The sequence below is a fragment of the Scomber japonicus genome, chromosome 20 (genome assembly GCF_027409825.1).
Source record: "Scomber japonicus isolate fScoJap1 chromosome 20, fScoJap1.pri, whole genome shotgun sequence".
NCBI lineage: Eukaryota > Metazoa > Chordata > Actinopteri > Scombriformes > Scombridae > Scomber > Scomber japonicus.
The window spans coordinates 17,518,863-17,536,852 of record NC_070597.1 but is presented as its reverse complement, the minus strand read 5'-3'; the positions used below and the strand labels follow the sequence as shown (position 1 = coordinate 17,536,852).

Sequence of the window (17,990 nt, the reverse complement as noted above, 5' to 3'; positions counted from 1 at the left end):
CTTTTTATAAGGACAAGAAAGGCATCTAATGCATTTCCCTCTTGCATATTCATACACTCTGTGTCTGGTGCACTCATTTCAGTCATTATATTGTCATGGCTGTGCAAGACCCTGGCAGGACAACAGGGTTTCCTTGCAAACAGTGTGGCTTCGTATGTCCCAATATGCCCAGTCTGCTTGAACACATGGATTCCCACCTTGAACTAGAGGAAGAACGCAAGTTTAAATGTGATGAATGTGGACGTGGTTACAGGCATGCCGGTAGCCTAGCTAACCACAAAAAGACACACGATGTGGGTTCCTTTGAGTGTGACATTTGTGGTAAAGAAAACTCTAATGCTTTGGCCCTGAAGAGTCATCTACGGAGTCACACCTCGCAGAAAAAGTATTCCTGTGCAGAATGTGGGAAGGCTTTTCGTCTGGCAACACAACTTGCTACACATGAGAGGGTTCATCTCACAAGGCGAGTAAAGGAGCAGTCTTACAGGAAAGTAGATATGGAGAATGACACACACGAAAATATACATGATATTGATATTGAAAATAATCACCCGCATCACCTGAACGATGAGTCGGCCAGTGTTGGGATTTCGACAGAGGATGGCCTAGCTGAGGCACAATCTGAGACCTCTGAAGATACTGCAAATCGACCTTTCAGATGTGATTTGTGTGACAAATCATACATACACCATCGAAGCCTGACCAATCATAAAAAGACTCACCAAGTTGGGATGTTTGAGTGCACAGTGTGTTTCAAACTGTTCAATAACATGGCTGCCCTCTACAGCCACCAGAGAACTCATAAGTCAAGAAGCGGGGCAGATCCCAATTCAGTGGGTGGGTCATACACAGCCCCATCACTGGACCAGTTTTCACCTCAGAGCCAGGATGCTCCAGTAAATTTTTGCCATTTGTGTCAGGTACTATTCCCTAATGATGAAGAGTTCCAGGAACACATCCAAATGCACAACTCCTCATCTGTGCCATTTGGGCTTCAAGACAGCTTGTCAGAGAACCATAATATTTCATACGACAACAGCATTGCTTCGCCTGAATCAAATTTTTATGCATCTCCTATAAATAATGTTCCTTCGGTGTCATCAGTAGATAATCATGGAGGGTTCGATCAGCCACAGGAGCAGATAAGAAGTAACGGTCATGTGTACTCAGACTGCTCCAATAATCAGACACCATCTTCCAACAGCACTCAGGGAGAACCTCCAATCATAGACATGAACATCCTCAATCCCAATCTGACGCACACACAAAACACTGACGATGCAAACAAAACTGAAGAGACTACAACTGTAGATTCTGATGAGCGTCCCTTCAAGTGTCAGATCTGCGGTAAAAGCTACCGCCACTCTGGAAGCCTCATCAACCACAAAAGGTCACATCAGGTCGGGATTTACCAGTGTTCCATCTGCAGAAAGAGTTATCCTCACCTGGCAGCCCTCAAAAGTCATCTCCGCCTCCACAAAGCTCCGTCGTCATCTTTCAGCCTCACAAATGAGGGAGACTGGCTCTCCTCAGAGCCTCTGACTCTGGATAACCAGCAGGCCTGCTTCTCCTCCCAAATGGAGGAGGAGGAGGAAGAGGAGGACGGCACTCACCTTGCACTTGGTATCGATCAGGAGAATGGTGTTGACCACAGCAATGGAGCATTGTATCATGAGCAGTTTAATCAGGACTTTTCCCAAGACATGACTGTGCATCTACCTCACAACGAACACCTGATGCAGAGGCACATGTGTGCAGACTGTGGTGAGACATTTGCAGATATTGCCGGTATTAAGTCTCACAGTTGTCCACTGCTACAGCAGCAGCATGACACTACCAGCAGTGACTATGATAGTAGTATTAACTTCCAGGACAGCAATGGCCACTGTGCCATTGGAAATCCAGCGAGTAATGTAGAGTTTCATGGTCTGAACGGTAGCCATGACCAAAGTTTCTTTGAACAGAGTTTTCATGAAAATATTAGCAATGATCAGCTGAACGGTGGCGGAGAAGCTGATAATGCTGATGAGGAGGATGATGATGGTGATCTTTATCAGTGCTCTATATGTGGAAACAGCTACACCAGCATGAGGGCTCTCAGGAGCCATCTCCGAGGACACACACAGTCCCACGGCACTCCTGCAAGCTCAGGGCCTTCTTCCATGTCCTCCCATGAAGAGGTGAAAGACGATGAGCCGGGGGAGATGATTATCTGTAGTACATGTGGGGAAAGTTTTGCCAATAGGCAGGATTTGATTCCTCATCAGCTTCTACACAACTTGGAGCAGGTAGAGAACGATAGTCATTTACATATGAACGACAGCACCGGCTCTGGAAGCAAGGAGGAAGCACAGAGTATCATCTGTGGCAGCTGTGGCATCTTTTGCACCAGCTACCATCACCTTGAAAACCACGGCTGCACAGCTGGGAGGAAAGAGGAGATAACAAACTGTAAAATGGAAATGAAAGTAAATGACGTTGCCCAGCATGAAGACACGAGTCAAGTCAGAGACACTGTGGATACTGAAGATCGTCAGTACAAGTGTGATCAGTGTGGGCGGTCATACAGACACGCTGGCTCCCTCCTTAACCACAAAAAATCCCACAAAACGGGTGTATTCAGATGCCTCGTCTGCCAGAAACGCTTCTACAACCTGTTGGCCCTTAAAAACCATCAGAGGTCCCACTTTGATATTAAGAGGTTAGTTCTAACAAGAGTACATGAAACTAAAAGTCTTTTATGTGGCCAGTTGTCTAGCTTGTTGGAAATGATTTGTTGTTATTATGAAACAAAAAAGCTTTTTTTTGTGTTGCAGATGTGCTTTGTTATGTTGGCTCTAATCCTTGTGTAGTCCTTGTTTTGCTCAAAATTAACCACATGCCCTCATCTCCTCCCCCAGACATACTTGCCATGAGTGTGGGAAAGCCTTCAAAATTCAGAAGCAGCTATTGAACCACCTGAGAAGGCACAAAGAGAACCAAGCAAAAATCCAGGAACTCAACAACCAGATCCAGGCCCTCATGCAGATGAATGGGAACAAGTCAGATGAAGGAATGCAGTCCTCCACTGAAAATCCCAGTCAGGCTTTTACCTCACCCCGGCGCTGTAGGCAGTTGCCTGTAGAGAAGGAGGCGCAAACAAAATCTGAGACTTCAGTCAAATCAGAGGACACTGATGACCAACGACCTTTCGCTTGTGACCAGTGTGGGCGTACGTACCGCCACGCAGGAAGTCTGGTCAACCACAAAAACTCTCATAAAACAGGTGAATATTACTGCTCTGTTTGTAACAACACTTATTCCAATCAACTGGCATTGAAGAACCACTTGCGCACCCACTTTGCATATAAAAAGCACTTTTGCCAAAAATGTGGGAAAGGATTTAGGGGAAAGAAGCAGCTGTTAGCCCATGTCTGTACCGACCTCAGAAAGGACGGGATAGCAGGCAGGAGAGGCTTTAGGTCTAGAGCCTTAAAGTGTAAGCAATGTAAGCAGGCCTTTCCGTCTGTTGACCAACTGGCAGCTCATACTTGTGATAGACCTTCAGGCAGCAGTGACGCACATACAAACATGTCTCCAAATAAAGAAGAGCGCCCTTTCAGGTGCAACATATGTAATCGCAGCTACCGCCATGCAGGCAGCCTCCTGAACCACAAAAATACCCATAAGACCGGACACTTCAGTTGCACCATCTGCTCCAAGCCCTTCTCGAACCCCATGGCTCTACGCAATCACACTCGTATCCACACGCAGAAGAAGAAGTACGTGTGTCTCACGTGTGGGAAGGCCTTTCGCCTCGCCAGCATCCTACACAACCACCAGAAGGTCCACAACCGGGCGACGAGTCACTTCAGCTGTCCGTCATGTGGAAAGAGCTTCCAGGGCAGGTCTGGCCTGAAGCGACATCGCTGTCGGAGAGGTCAGGAGAACTCCATGAGAGCTGGAGTCTTGCAGTCAGAGAAGGGAGACAAGTGCTTCATGTGAGTCACTGTCTTATTGTGAACTGTATTAGGCTGGTTTTTATTTATTTTTTGTTTCTTTAACAAAGCTGTCCTGACTTTTATTTTTAATGTAGTTGGATTAGTCTAATTTTGAAATTGGCCCGACAGATATATCAGCCAAGAGTAGCTCCACAGATTGGAATCGGTGTATAAAAAAATAGATACGTTTGAGTTACATTAGAAACAGTATGGTTCAACAATCAGGCCTGATTGCCAGGGAAAGTAAAAGGCCACGTTGGGCATGTGGTTAAAAAAAAAGAAAAAGTTTCAGTCCTTTTTTTCCATCGACATATTATAAATTATATTCTAGTTCTCCAGCGCACAGCAGAGCCCCCTCTGCTTGTATGTGTTGGAGGATATTGGCAGGTGCCATTTGGCAATCAAGAACTGAGCAGGCTAGTCGTGTGATACCAAAAGCAAACATCCCTCAGGATTATGTGAGCTCTGTCAAACAGAGGAATCAGTGGAGCAGGTCATTTTTCACAGCTTTAAATATAAGAATGTTTTTAGTCTCTGTTATTTGATTTGATCGTTTCTAAATATTCACTAATAGTTTGTATAGGAGCGAGTAAAAATTATGCAAGTAGATATCTGACCCACTTCCCAGACCAGGCGAGTGGAAAAAAAACAAACCCTGAGTGTCACCATTACATAATTTGTTCAACGGACAAGTTAATAATTTAACTGTAAAATCTCCCATTCAGGACATATCTTTGTATGAGACCTTTAAAAAGTAATTAAGGTATTCTTAATTGTTAAAATTATCTAGTTATCTTAAAAAGCTGATAGATCATTATTGGATTTTTCAAGTATAATTATCCACCTCAAAAATCCAGTTTTGATCAGGTGTTTATTTTGACTGTAGAGTGACGAATATAATCAGTAATTTGCAGTTTGATGAGTAGTTTATTGTTGGTTTCTATGATCTTTATAGCAGTTTGTTGTGAGGGATTGAATATGAATATATCCCTGCTGCAGGTGTGACCTTTGCGGGCGCTCCTACCGCCATGCTGGCTCCCTCCTCAACCATAAAAAGACCCACTCCGAAAACCTCCACCACTGTACATTGTGTCTCCAGACATTTCCTGATCCTCTCACCCTGCAGATACACACACAGATGAGACGTCACTGCTGTCCAGAATGTGGAAAGACCTTCTGCCTGGTCGCACACCTTCAGAGCCACATGGAGGTGCACTCGAAGGACCGCTCTGTGGTGTGCAGCTTCTGCCAGCAGAGCTTTCCCAGCGCAGCCAGCTACCAGCAGCACCATGACATGCACCACAGGGCTCAGGGCCCCTATCCACAAAGCATGGATGAAACTGCAGATAACGACTTCTGCTGGGACTCAGGAATAAATCAGACCATAGGGATTGACAGGATTCCCAAGCAGGTTCCGCCACCTTTGTCCCACATTCCAGGAAGCATTGCTGATTCACAGGATAACGACTCGGCCGGCGCAGAGGAGAAGAGCCACGTCTGCGAGCACTGCGGCCGCACTTACCGCCATGCCGGCTCCCTCCTCAACCACAAGAACAGCCACAAGACGGGCTCCTTCTTCTGTTCCGTCTGCCAGAAAGAGTTCACCAACCTGATGGCCCTCAAGAACCACCGACGCATTCACACAGAGCCCAAGCGCTACCAATGCCTGGAGTGTGGGAAGGCGTTCCGCGTGTCCACTCAGCTCATATGTCACCGAAGAATCCACACCAAAGAGAAGCCCTTCGCCTGCCTGCTGTGCGACAAGAGCTTTTCCAGCAAGTCCAATCTGAGGCACCATCAGAAGATGCACCAGAACACCCAGTCCTACGACTCCTCTTTCAGCATGGATGCTAATACTTTCATGGACTTAGACATGGGGTCTTTCCTGTGAAGTGGGATTGCCGAGTCTACAAAAGAAGAGAACAGGCGGTCGTCTTATCTATCTCTAATTTATTCCTTTTATCAATAATTGTAAAACAGTATTTTTTTCAGAAAGTGCTCCTTTGTCCTGACAGAAGCTCCTTTTTGAAGGGATGCACATTTCATGACTGGCTTCCAGTCTTACCTCCATAACAGATGGCGACATCAGTGGAAAGTCTCCAGAGGGTTTATTGGTCAGCTTTTAATAAAGCCTGAATGTTTTCAATGAACACACAGGATCCCAGAACACGGAGCGAGTGATTAAAAACATCGCCACTCATTCCTCACTGACAAACCAACCAAAATGAACTGTAAAGTGCAGCCCAGGTGTAAGAACATTGAGACTGATAACATGTTTTTTGTAAGACAGTACTGTTCTAACGGTGAATTTCTCCTCTCGCTACGTATAATTGTGTTCAGTGCCTCTGTAAGTTCCTTAGGAAACAAAATAAACAAACTATATTTATCTCTGAATCCTTTTGTTAGGCGTCAGTGTTGAAGGACTGGTCACTTTTCCTTTGGGATTTCACATAGGACAAGCCTGTTATTATTAAGTCAAATACCTCTGGGTGTGTCCAAAGGTCAGTGGCAAAGTGATTTACTAAAAATCATATTATCAAGTAAATAGTCGTACTGCTAATAATATTCACATTAAGTGACATTGTATGCTAAAAATGGATGTATTTATTAATTTATTCCTGTTATTTTATGTGCATATTTTAATAGAAAAACTTTTTATGAATGTTGTAGAAAAAAAAAAAGAAAAAAAAGAAAAACTGTCTTCTAAAACTCATGTAGCCTTTAAGGAAAACTTCATCAATCGATTTGTAATTCATTAGCTCTCAGTTACAAAAAGAGGCAGGAATGAATGAGCCAAGGACGGTGTGTTATCGGCAGCACTCAGGGTAAACCTTCAAAAGGAGCGTACCTGATGTGTAAAACATTGTACATCATCAGTTTCTCAACTGGTCATAGATAGCATTTTTTCCCCTATTGTGCCATTTCAACCTGATTTTTTTTTTTTTGTTGTTTTTTTTTTTTTGACCATGACATACCCATCCCAACTTTTAGCTGCAGCTCCACATGCTGTAAATCCAACCTTAGAGAAGCATCAAGTTATGAAGTGCCAGTGCCTGAAATGTAAGTTGACTGTAGCAGTTAAATGTGAACAGACCTCCTCTCACTGTACTTGTAATACTGTAAAACACATTGTTTATTTCATGTTTTCCTCTTTTATTTTAAATGATGTATCTGATTTGTGAATTTGTTCATCCCACAGTCAGTTAAAATGTCGTTTGAGGAAACAGAAGTATTGTGACAGTAAGGTGAACGTGATTCCTTTTTGTTTCCATCTCCCTGCACCCCCCTCCCCACAGATGCTGTATATGAGTCAAACATATATGTGGCCTCATTTCTACTAAGCACAAGTATTACTACAAACGTACCAGAGCTTTATGGATCTATAAGGATGAACCACCTTCACCTTTTCTGTCTGAATACGTGAACCACTTTGTGAAAAATGTGCAATTATTAATTCTCTGGGTTTTGTTTGTCTTTTGTTTTTTTTTAGCCAAGTTGTCTGTGCCTGTTGTTCCGTAACCGGTTTCTTTTCACATGTAAGAAATCTAGCAAAAGTGAACACACGGCCTTTGCTTTTAAACAATCTAAAATTAGATTTTGTTTATGCCTTATATATCACATTTCATGTATGAGTATGTTTGGCACTGGTCAGAAGTATTAAATACCTCATGGAAAGCTCTGCCTACCTAGCAACCGCTACTTAAATGCCTCATGCAGCTTAATTGTAGAGAATACACTGTAATTATACAAACTCAATTGTAAGACATATAGACTGATAATGGATGAATCATCATTTTCAAGAGTTTTACTTTGTAGTTTGCAAATGCTAGTATTCACCATGACATGATTGTTTCTCTGCAGTTTTCAGAGTTATATTTGCACGTGTAGTAGAAACACTTGTAGCCTAAGGAGGACAGGAAATTTCTAATAACGCAGCCAACCTGTTTGTTGTTTGCTGGTAGGTCGATCGTCTCCAGCTCAGTCAATGAGTCGGCCGCTCGATATCACCTCAGCTAGTTTGTGGGTCGTAATATTTAAGCAATATGCTGAAAGTCTTGTTTCAGTGCATGAACTGAGTCCATCTCGTGTTTTGTCTTCATCAGATTCAGTATACTGACAGTAGCCTTGAAAAAACACAAGTCTTTCACATCTGCACACCTTCACATCTGCCATGTTTCTTACATTATTTAAAACCTTGTTTGTATGAATTGTGATGATTTCAATAATCAGACTGTAACATATTTTCGTATGCCATGGGTAGCCTACATGTAAAACAACACATGCACATTACAGTTAAAACTGTAAACTGACCTATTTTGTTTTACAATGCTCACATTCTCGTCCCCTGCGGCACTTAACACGTTCACTCCTCTGTCATTGATCACAATCACAGCCTGGTATTCGTGACGTGTGTTAATCTCAGAGCTCTGTAAATATTAGGATGAAATATCGGTTCTGTACATTTATGGAAAGATTTTCCTCTGCAGGAGAAAACTACTAGATTAGCTATTGTGTAATAAAAAGCATATACCACATGTTCCCATTTATTGGATTTTCAGTGCTCAAAAATGTCTGCTCAGTATTTAATTCATATTTATATAACTATTTTGTCACTCTGAAGCGTAGATTTTTACTTCTTTGTTAGAACTTAGTTTAGAATATAAGCAAATTATAAAAAATACAACTAGTTGCAATTAAAAGACTTGGAAAATACAATGTGTTTGTTTCTTGTCCACATTCTTCTAAGTGACAATGACTAATATATACAGTACATACATATGAAGCTTTTTGAAGGATTAGTTCACAACTATTTCAAGTCTGTCCTGTGCAAAAATGTATTCAAAATGTGTTTGATGCTAATATGAAGCTTCAGTCAAGTCAAAATCATGTATAGTTGCAGTCTTACAGTTGTTAAACACCTTCCTTTTATCACGATCCTTCCACGACATCTGAACTGTAAGAATTTATTACTAAAAAGACTAACTGAAGATATCCACTTTATTTTACTAATGCAGATGACTGAAGCCTCATATTACCGTCAGATGAACCTCTAAATGCACAATATGTAATTTTCTGCTGACATTTGATGACGTCATAAAGTAGCATGCAATCCTGGAGTTGAACATTATTGTCATAGCAGTCAGCTTCTTCCAGTTTTAATTTCTTCAGCATTCATCGTTTAGGAAGTTTTTTACCAGGAGCCAAATTATCTGCAAAGGTTTCCAAAACAAACAGACCCAGGGATTTAAAACCAGTAAAAACACTGAATGAAGCAGTTTAACGTTAAAAATCTGTGTTTCTCTCTCGCTGTCCAGCAAAACACAGGATGTCCAGAGAGGCTGTGAGCCAAGCTGCTGCTAACATTTGCTCAGCTTGTTTCTAGAATAACTTAAGATCCAGATGTCCAATGACTACATTTTTTCATCCAGTTAAATAGTCAAAAACAACCAAGATCTGAAAAGTGTATTGTCAACATTTGATTTAAAACTGGATAAAAAGTACATTTATAACAGATTTTGGCAGACAAACACAACACTGACGCATGTGCAAAGGCGGTATGATGCCGTTGACGTGACCAAATGATTAAAATTATGGATTTCTCTGAGTTTGCACATTCATGGAAACATTTGGGATGATGTAATTATAATACAATACAACAAAATATATATTAGTTGAGTCATTTTTAGACATTTTGATAGGCTATTGAAATGTTATATATTGGCCTTTTTTTTCCCTTGTGGATTTTGTCCCATGTCACCTACACTGTAATCTCATTTGGAGGAAATACTATGGTTATTATGAACAGTTGCTCAAACTTCATTTGGGCACCTGATTGTTGTTTTAAGACAGACTTGAAAAACTGTGAATGTTTCCTTTTAGAAGCGTCAGTAGAAGTTGTTGCCTTAGTTCAGTTACATGGAAAATGGAGCCACAGATCAATAAGACTTACCGGAAGTACTGTTACTGGAGGTTGTCAGTTTTATTGTGAAAATACATTTGGTACACAAAGCAGTTTATAAGATTGCATTAAGTAAAATAAGCCAGTGCATGTACATTATATACAATTAGAAATAGAAAGCAAAGGAAAACATATGCAGAAAATGTTAGTTATTGCTCAGTAACATCGTTGGCTGGCCTGGCGGAAGTTTAACAAAAATCTTCACTGGAGTCCCTTTAAAAATGTGCTTGTACCTCACACAACGTCGCAAGATACTTAAAAAATAAATAATAGAAAAATCTAAAAACAACAAAAACAAAAAAGAAACAATGGAAGTATCTGAAGTTTAAAGGTGCAGTGTGTGGGATTTAGTGGCATCGAACAGTGAGGGTACAGATTGAAGCCAACTGAATAATATCCCATCATATTTCAGTATTTTTTCTCTTGGATGGTGAAGTCATGATCTGCACTACTTAAGCCCAACCAATCTCATTCCTCATACTTAAAAACAAAGGCAACAGTAACTAGCGAGTCATAGGCAGAGAAAGCTGGGTCATGACTTTGCCATCCTAGGAAAACAATTTGACTCCTCTTACAAGCATGTTGGAAAACCTACAGTGTTCATGAAACAACCAAAAAAGGTGATGGGCCCCTCTAAAGTCAGTGTTAGGTTTGGCCGTTCTGGGCTACTGTAGAAACATGACGGCCTCAATGGATGAGGACCTGCTCCCTATGTATATATAAAAGGCTCATTCTGTGGTAATGAAAACACAACAATTCTAATTTTCAGGTGATTACACACTAATTAAAGCATACTTATGAATGTTGTTTCATTTCTGTCAGGTCTGTTAGTTACTAGATGCCACTTAATTCTAGATACTGCACCTTTATGGAATTTTCCAATTTTGCTTCCAGGGGGCAGACAGTTCACCCACAAGCAGACAGATCCAAAATCTGACCTGAAACATTGTCATCATATCTCAAAAATTCTCAATAATCATGGATTGCATGATGGTTTGTACTTCAAAAAAACACTCTGTACTATTAAAAAAAAGGAAAAAGAAACAACCCTGCCCATCACTGGTTTTCTCACAATTTCCACAAAACTGAAAACAGACATCCAGACATGACAAGTCTCTTTTATGAAACAATTCGACAGGTGAGAGTTAGTAAGCGTTGTGATTGTGTAGCTCCACCTAAAACACTATAGGTGTCATTTTGCTATGCTACAGTACATTCCTCGCAACATTCCCACATGTTAACAGTTTGGGATCGTTTGTCTAGTATTTCGAACATCCTGTCCTACAAGCACTGATATTCGTCGTGATGGAGAAAAATCCAGCGAAAATCTCCTACAACTTAGAGACATGAAAACAAAACGAGACAATATTGTAAGGACCTGGGATGAGGGGTCCGTTTCGGTCTCAGGAGACCCAATAACAGTGCATGAGTACAGTTTGCTCCTTTAAACAACAGCTTCAAACAATCACTGTAGCAGACTCTTAAAAGAACAGATACATGGAGGTACTAGCAGGGACAAAGGCAAGAATACATTTCACCTAAAAAGTAGCTACATTCATATGGCCTTAATAAGCCTGACAGTATGTCTTGCTAACTTATCTTTAAGAGGCTGTCGTGGTAAATGACCAGGAGATAGACCCCATCTAACCCTGCTGAATAGCAGGGTATCAAACTGCAGCCCAGCAGGAAGCAGGAGCTGTGTTACATTCATCGGAGTCCTGCTGGACAACAGCACAATGAAAGACTGTAGTTTTATCTTATTTCTGAGTATGTAAACCCACAAAGGTCTTCTCGATAAAAGTCTCTAAAAGTGTAGTATAAAGGCACACAAAATGAAAATCTAGCATAATGTTGTTGCTATTCCTACTGAGGTGAGAGAGTTGCTCTTTAGTCCTGCGGACACTGTTGGACCTACACTGAGCATGAGAACTGAACATCTCTTCACTGAACAGTCTAATAAATTAAATGGTCCGATTCTGGTCAAGAGATACCCTGCAATCAGAGTATACAGTTCATAGTCCAGAAGTTCCTCCATCCGGCTCTGAACCAGTCACTCCTTGGTTCTGTCACATCTGTTTCCAGAGGAAGATGAGGCTGTGGAGGCCATGACACATGATTAAGTTCTCCTTACTTTGCATTCACATTTTAAACAGTTAAAATTTGATTTACAACTAGAAACGTCACAACTACAGTCTAGACTTTTCAAGGCTCCAAATTAAAACTCAAACTCTAAAAGCTGCTGATCTGAGAGTTGTTTCTGATATTTAATTAAAAACAATTCCAATTAACAAATAAAAAACTACATGGATTGAGCTGAAAAGTTTCTAATACATTTGAAGACCATGAAAACTGCAAAATTACTTTAAATTAAATGTGTTGCAAATTTAGCCTTTTTTACAGTCTGGCTAAATGAAATCATATCCACTCCACCTCTGTCCAACAGACAAAAGCAGTATTGATTGTCCGATCACATTGTCATTCAAAAGGTCAATATCTGCCTTTAATATGTTAATGTATACTCTATATGACAGTGAAAAGTATACCTACTGAAATGTTTAAGCTTGATAAAGTGGCCCTGCAGTTTCTTCAATCGGTTCTGTAAAACAAAAAAAAAGAGACAGTCATTTTTCCTGTGAAGTGATTGCAAATCTTAATGTACCACTTGTTTATCAAAGAACGTAAACAGGAAATAGGAGTTATTTCCTATGACGTCACAACTGCCAAGACTTCATACCAGGGGAGGATGACATCAGTGAACTGCACATGCACATGAAGTAATGCACCAAGGATGACACGATTATATAACCCAAATGTCACAAAAATAAGGATTTTACTCCACACCTTCAAAGACTTCATAGACTACAAATGTTGTTGCCAACTTTGATACATGAAGAAATTATTTTTAAAGGAGCAACATGTAAGATTTAGTGACCTCTAGTAGTGAAGTTGCAACCAAATGAATGTGGATTATGAGATTATAAGTACCAGTTTGGAAATATGAACACTCTTTACAACTGTATTTATCCTGAATGTGTGTTTTTACATCAAAGTGACTCAGATTTCAAGTTGAAAGAAGAACTCTCACCACGTAGTGGCCGTTTGTGGGACTTGCGTCGATGTACCATGACCCCGATAATCAGTGCAGCACCAACCAGCACAACAGCCAGCACTGAGAAACTGGTGATGGCTGCCAGTTTCCACACATCAGAGGTGACCTCCACAGATTTACCTGTTAAAGAATACATTAAAGTACAAATACAAACTTAAAATGCAACCCTGAAAGAAAGCATACCACTGTTTGAATGACTGACAGCAATTTTACATTTTGAGCATCTGAATCAGTGTCTTACATGTGTTGCACGATGGGGTCTTTGGGTATTGCTTGCATGACGAACATGCCACACAAACATCCAAATCTGAGTTCCAAAACTCCGAAATGCCGCACTGACCTGCACACAGAAAAACATCCGAGATCAGATCTTAAATATTTTGACATTTCATGTTTTCTGAGTCATTCACTGCAACACAATCTGTCAAACCAGACCCATGAAGATTTATTACTACTCCCTCAGCAAAACATTTTTCAAGATTTATAAAATATTTAACCCTGCTTAAGCCTATGAGATGATACTATATGTTATATCATAATGGAGTGGTAGTATTTGCAAGTCTTCTTAGAAGCCAACCCAAATGCCCTCCCTCTGGTGTAACAGTAGACTCGAAGAGAACACGTGATGAACCCTGCGGCTTTCTTCTTCTTATAAAAATTAAGCTGGGAAATTCCTTCTGGTTTCACTGCTGATGTAACAAATTGCATGAGAGAGAATTACTCAGTAACTTTGGTTGCATGAAGGGGCAGGCAGCGTGTGAAGAGCAGGATGTGTTTTCACAGGGTGCTTCCGTTGAATTGTTTTTGTCTGTGTACGTGTGAGACTTCTAGAGAATAAACGAAATGTGTCGGCGTGAGAGAAAAGATGACGGTGGAGCTGTTGAGAGAAAATGTCTACCTCTGTGGACACAAGAGAACACCATCTCATTTTTTTGTATGGCAGCCAGGCAGCTGAACAATTAAAGCTGTGCACTTCCCCAGATGATAAGGAAGGAATAAAGCCTGAAGATGTGACACAGTTACCACCACTCTCTGAATGGAGAGACTGTTCTCTGGGCTTTTTTTCTTTAATATAATAGCTTCTGGTGTTCTCTGCAGGTTTAACATCCTGGCACGCATGCATTAATACCCCAAGGTCATGAATGTGATAGTGAACATATTGTGACATGAAGCTGAAAAACATTCTCTGCAAAACAGTATTACAGCACAGAGTCAACTTAATAAGATTAATGAAACAATAACAGACATGACAGGCTGACAGATAATGTAACAAGGAAACAGTCTGCAGATATTTGATCGATAAAAATGATAACAATCATTCTTCCTCCTCCGTGTCACACATGTATTTGCATGAGAAATCCTTTTTTAGTCACCATTATAACAAGGAACCACCCGGAGCCTAAATTGAGTCATCATTTGTGGTAACACTCATGTTCAAACAAGCTTTTATCATCACAGAAAGCAATACCAAAACTACAACAGAAGGCGAGTTTGACGTAAAGCAAGAGTAGTTACATGAATGTTTTAGGAAACTGCGGTTGCCCCATTGATAATAACACCTGGTGATGAATATTGTGACATTGAGCTGAGGAGCCGAAAACAGTTTTACAGCACAAAGTCATGCTGACAAGACGAGTGAAACAATAGCAGACGTGACAGGGAGACGGATAAATGAGACGAGGAAATAATCTGTAGATGTCTGACTGATAAAACGAGGATCCTCATTCTCTGTGCACTGTAAAACAGAACTGGCTTCAACGTTATCTCACACCATTATTCAATAGAGATACAGAATATCTCTAATCTATATGAGTGTGTCACATTTCAGTGATCTCTTAAATCAAATATAGTGGTGTGTAAAGTTTGTCTGAACACTGACACCCACATGAACTTTACAGTGTGATTTCTGTCGTTATCAGTTCCCAATAAGACAATGGCCCGTGATATGCAGAATATCCATCCTGGATGCTTTTACTGTGACCTCTTCCATCCAAAGCCACAGAGGATAATATGGCAACTTAAAAATAACTTGTAGCTTAAAAAATGTAAAGAAAAGAAAACAATATCTGATGTGTAAGTAGGAGTAGGAGCATAGAGTACCTCGGAAATGGGCAGAACTTGTACAATCAGTAACAGTTAGGACTACATCTAATGATCATTTTCATTATCTATTAATCTGCAGATGATTTTGGCTGTAAAATGTCAGAAAATGATTTTAAAATGTCATAAAAATACTCTAAAGCTCAGCGTCATGTCTTGTAATTGCCTGTTTTGTCTGACAAATAGTCCAAAACCTTCAGGATACTCAATTCAACCAGCAAATCTCCACCTTTGAGAAGTTAAAACTAGGACAAAGTTTGGTATTTTTTATTGAAACTGTACTTAAATTATGAATTCATTGTCAGAGTAGTTACAGACCAAGTTCAGTTTATTTGTCAAGACGAGTAAAGTGAAAATTGTTATATAATGTGTTCTGTGGCTCCAGAGGGAAACCTCCACGGTATGAAAAAAATAATCCTGATGATGCCATAGTGATGTCATCAGGGTTATCTCCGTGTTGCAGAGCAGAAAATCACAGAACACAAAGTCTGCTTGAAGGTATGGATTAAGAAGGCATGAGGGGTGTAATGAAAAATGTTAATGACTTACATCATGGGAAATGTAGGATCCAGTGTTTTTGGAGATTGATTTATATCAGACTAAAAATCAAGAGATCTCAACCACTGCTATTTCAATTATGACCTTTCCTTTTAAATCCATAACATCTTTAACTTTATAGAAATGCAACAGTTAACAAGCATGAGATCCAGATCCCACATTATAAAAGATGTCTGGCTGTTTAGCTAGTCACATTTCAACAGGACTCACAAAAACCAGCTGCAGCCAAAAGGCACCTGCTGACAGAGTCATGTTTAAGGTATGTTGACCTCTAACGGTGGAACTATTCGGTTCTGTTATACTGCCACATGTTCAGACCCTCAGAGACTCTCTGTCCTCCGCACAGCCAGCCAGCCCGCCTGCAGAGCTGGACTGACTCATTTTATAGCCGTGGTCACAGTAAAAATGTGTCACAGTACTTGTAAGCATTTCTCCCGATGAGTTCAGCCCTACATCATCCAGCTGGACTCACGCTTGAGAGTTCAAAAAGTCACAAAGAGGAACTGAACCTCAACTGTTGGTTGACCTCTGTCCAAACCCAAACCACATCTGAGAAGTGGAGCTTTTTTTCCCAGACAAACTTAAACTGCTGATTAAATTTATTGCATTTTGTTTTTCATCTATATTTCTGATCTTGAGCAACGCTTTCACAGCAAGGAAGAAAATGACTCTGGAGGTTTTTATTTGGGACTTTTCAGGCTTTATTCCAACACCTTATCACACATTTCAAAGTGAACACTTCAAACCAAACAGCATTGCAGTAGATTCTAACAAAAACAACCATGTGACTATCACAGGAGTTTCTTATGGCTCTGAATGTTAAATTTGGGAAACAAGAAAAAGTCTGGAGCCACTTTAAATGTTCCTGACAAAAAAAGACCTTGGCAAGTCTCAGCACCTAGCCTGACAAAGGGTGTTTTTGGGTGTGGGGGTGCAGCATTTTGTCATAAATAGGGATGGGGGTGGGTGGACCGACAGCTGATGTCCAGATGTAGAGATGGCTTCACACTGGCAGAATCTACATCAAACATGTTTTGAGTTTACTTTGACTTAAGAAAAAAAAAACATTTGCTCACTTTTTAACGCCTGAGGAAATGACCCTAACCCATGTAATTATTCACTATTTCATCTTCTTAGTGCGACCTGCGTTTGGTGTTACATCCACACACACAAAAAAGCACCCCTTCTTTTCTCTCCCTCTCTCTCCCTCTCTCTATCCCTCTCTCTGTCCAGCTTTTGTGAAACGGTGAGAATTTGTGGGGAAATGGACATAGGCTGTGCACCCTTCCATGTGGCCTGTCCTTTCTCCCCCAGAGGCGCGGATGGATGGGGTGAAATAAGGCGATCGGAATGCGGAACCGGTGAGAAATGCAGCTGGTAAAGGAAGCGGCTCTGTAAGCAGACCCCCATTATCTGACTCCATTATATACAGACCACCAGACCATCAGTGTCAACCATATTCCCAGAAACTCGGATAACAATCATTTGACTTCAGATCCAACTCAGGAATGCATGTTGAATAATTAAGCTTCTTGTATAAAAAAATGAAATTGTACGATGGGGGTGAAAGAAAAACGCTTATTTACTTACTTTTTTGTGCGCAAACACCATGGAAACTGGTCACCGCCGCTATAATAAGTCCGCAGAGTGCGCAGAGAGCGTTTGAAGCCATGATGTCTGTGGGTGAAAGGCTGCTTGCTGTCGGCTACACAATTCCCGAAAGTTCATCTGATTAACAATCCGTGCTGGTTTTCAGCATGGAAAAGCGAGCATCAGAGTGAGTCACCCGGAGGAGTCTGCGCCTTGTTTTAATAGCGCACACACCCACGCTAACAGTTCAACTCCTATGAGTCATTTCCTATGTACTGTACTGCTCGGATTCTCTGTGCGCACTCCCCGACTCACAGGAAACTCCACTACCATAGTATGTGGTTTCATTTGTTTCGGCTCAAGTGAAAGTTTCAGTGAAGTGACCACAGGCAGAGGACTTTAAATGCATAGGTTTTATACTTTAAAAACACCCTCCAGGTTTTTTTTTTAATGTCTCCACACTTTGCCTGAGAGTCTGTGTAGTCTGGACTTAATAGTGTTCTCATTGTTATTACCACGCCTGTCGACGTCATTCCAGCCTGTCTGCCAAAAAACACAAGTCTCTGGCATGAGTGTGGGTCCCATACACAGTAAGAGAGAAACAGCAACTGAGGCAAAAACAGATGACATTCACTTGAAAAACTATCTGTGCTTTAAAGCCTTTGGGAAAGTTAGATAAGCCTTTATCTTTTTT

The 17,990-nt window shown here is 40.8% G+C and overlaps 2 protein-coding genes across 2 annotated transcripts; one reads left to right on the top strand and one right to left on the bottom strand.

Annotated features, from left to right (window-relative positions):
* The first annotated feature begins 39 nt into the window (after positions 1-39).
* Positions 40-8,647, top strand: znf646 (zinc finger protein 646). The gene is made up of 3 exons (XM_053341545.1): positions 40-2,701; positions 2,901-3,980; positions 4,980-8,647. Exons 1-3 carry the CDS (start codon positions 96-98, stop codon positions 5,869-5,871), a joined length of 4,578 nt encoding a protein of 1,525 aa, XP_053197520.1. The 5' UTR covers positions 40-95; the 3' UTR covers positions 5,872-8,647.
* A 1,306-nt stretch (positions 8,648-9,953) lies between these two features.
* On the bottom strand, positions 9,954-17,845 carry LOC128381705 (tumor necrosis factor receptor superfamily member 12A). Its single transcript, XM_053341747.1, has 5 exons — positions 17,297-17,845; positions 13,290-13,388; positions 13,025-13,168; positions 12,487-12,535; positions 9,954-12,033 (listed from the first exon to the last, which is right to left on the bottom strand). Exons 1-4 carry the CDS (start codon positions 17,376-17,378, stop codon positions 12,495-12,497), a joined length of 366 nt encoding a protein of 121 aa, XP_053197722.1. The 5' UTR covers positions 17,379-17,845; the 3' UTR covers positions 9,954-12,033; positions 12,487-12,494.
* Positions 17,846-17,990: the final 145 nt, after the last annotated feature.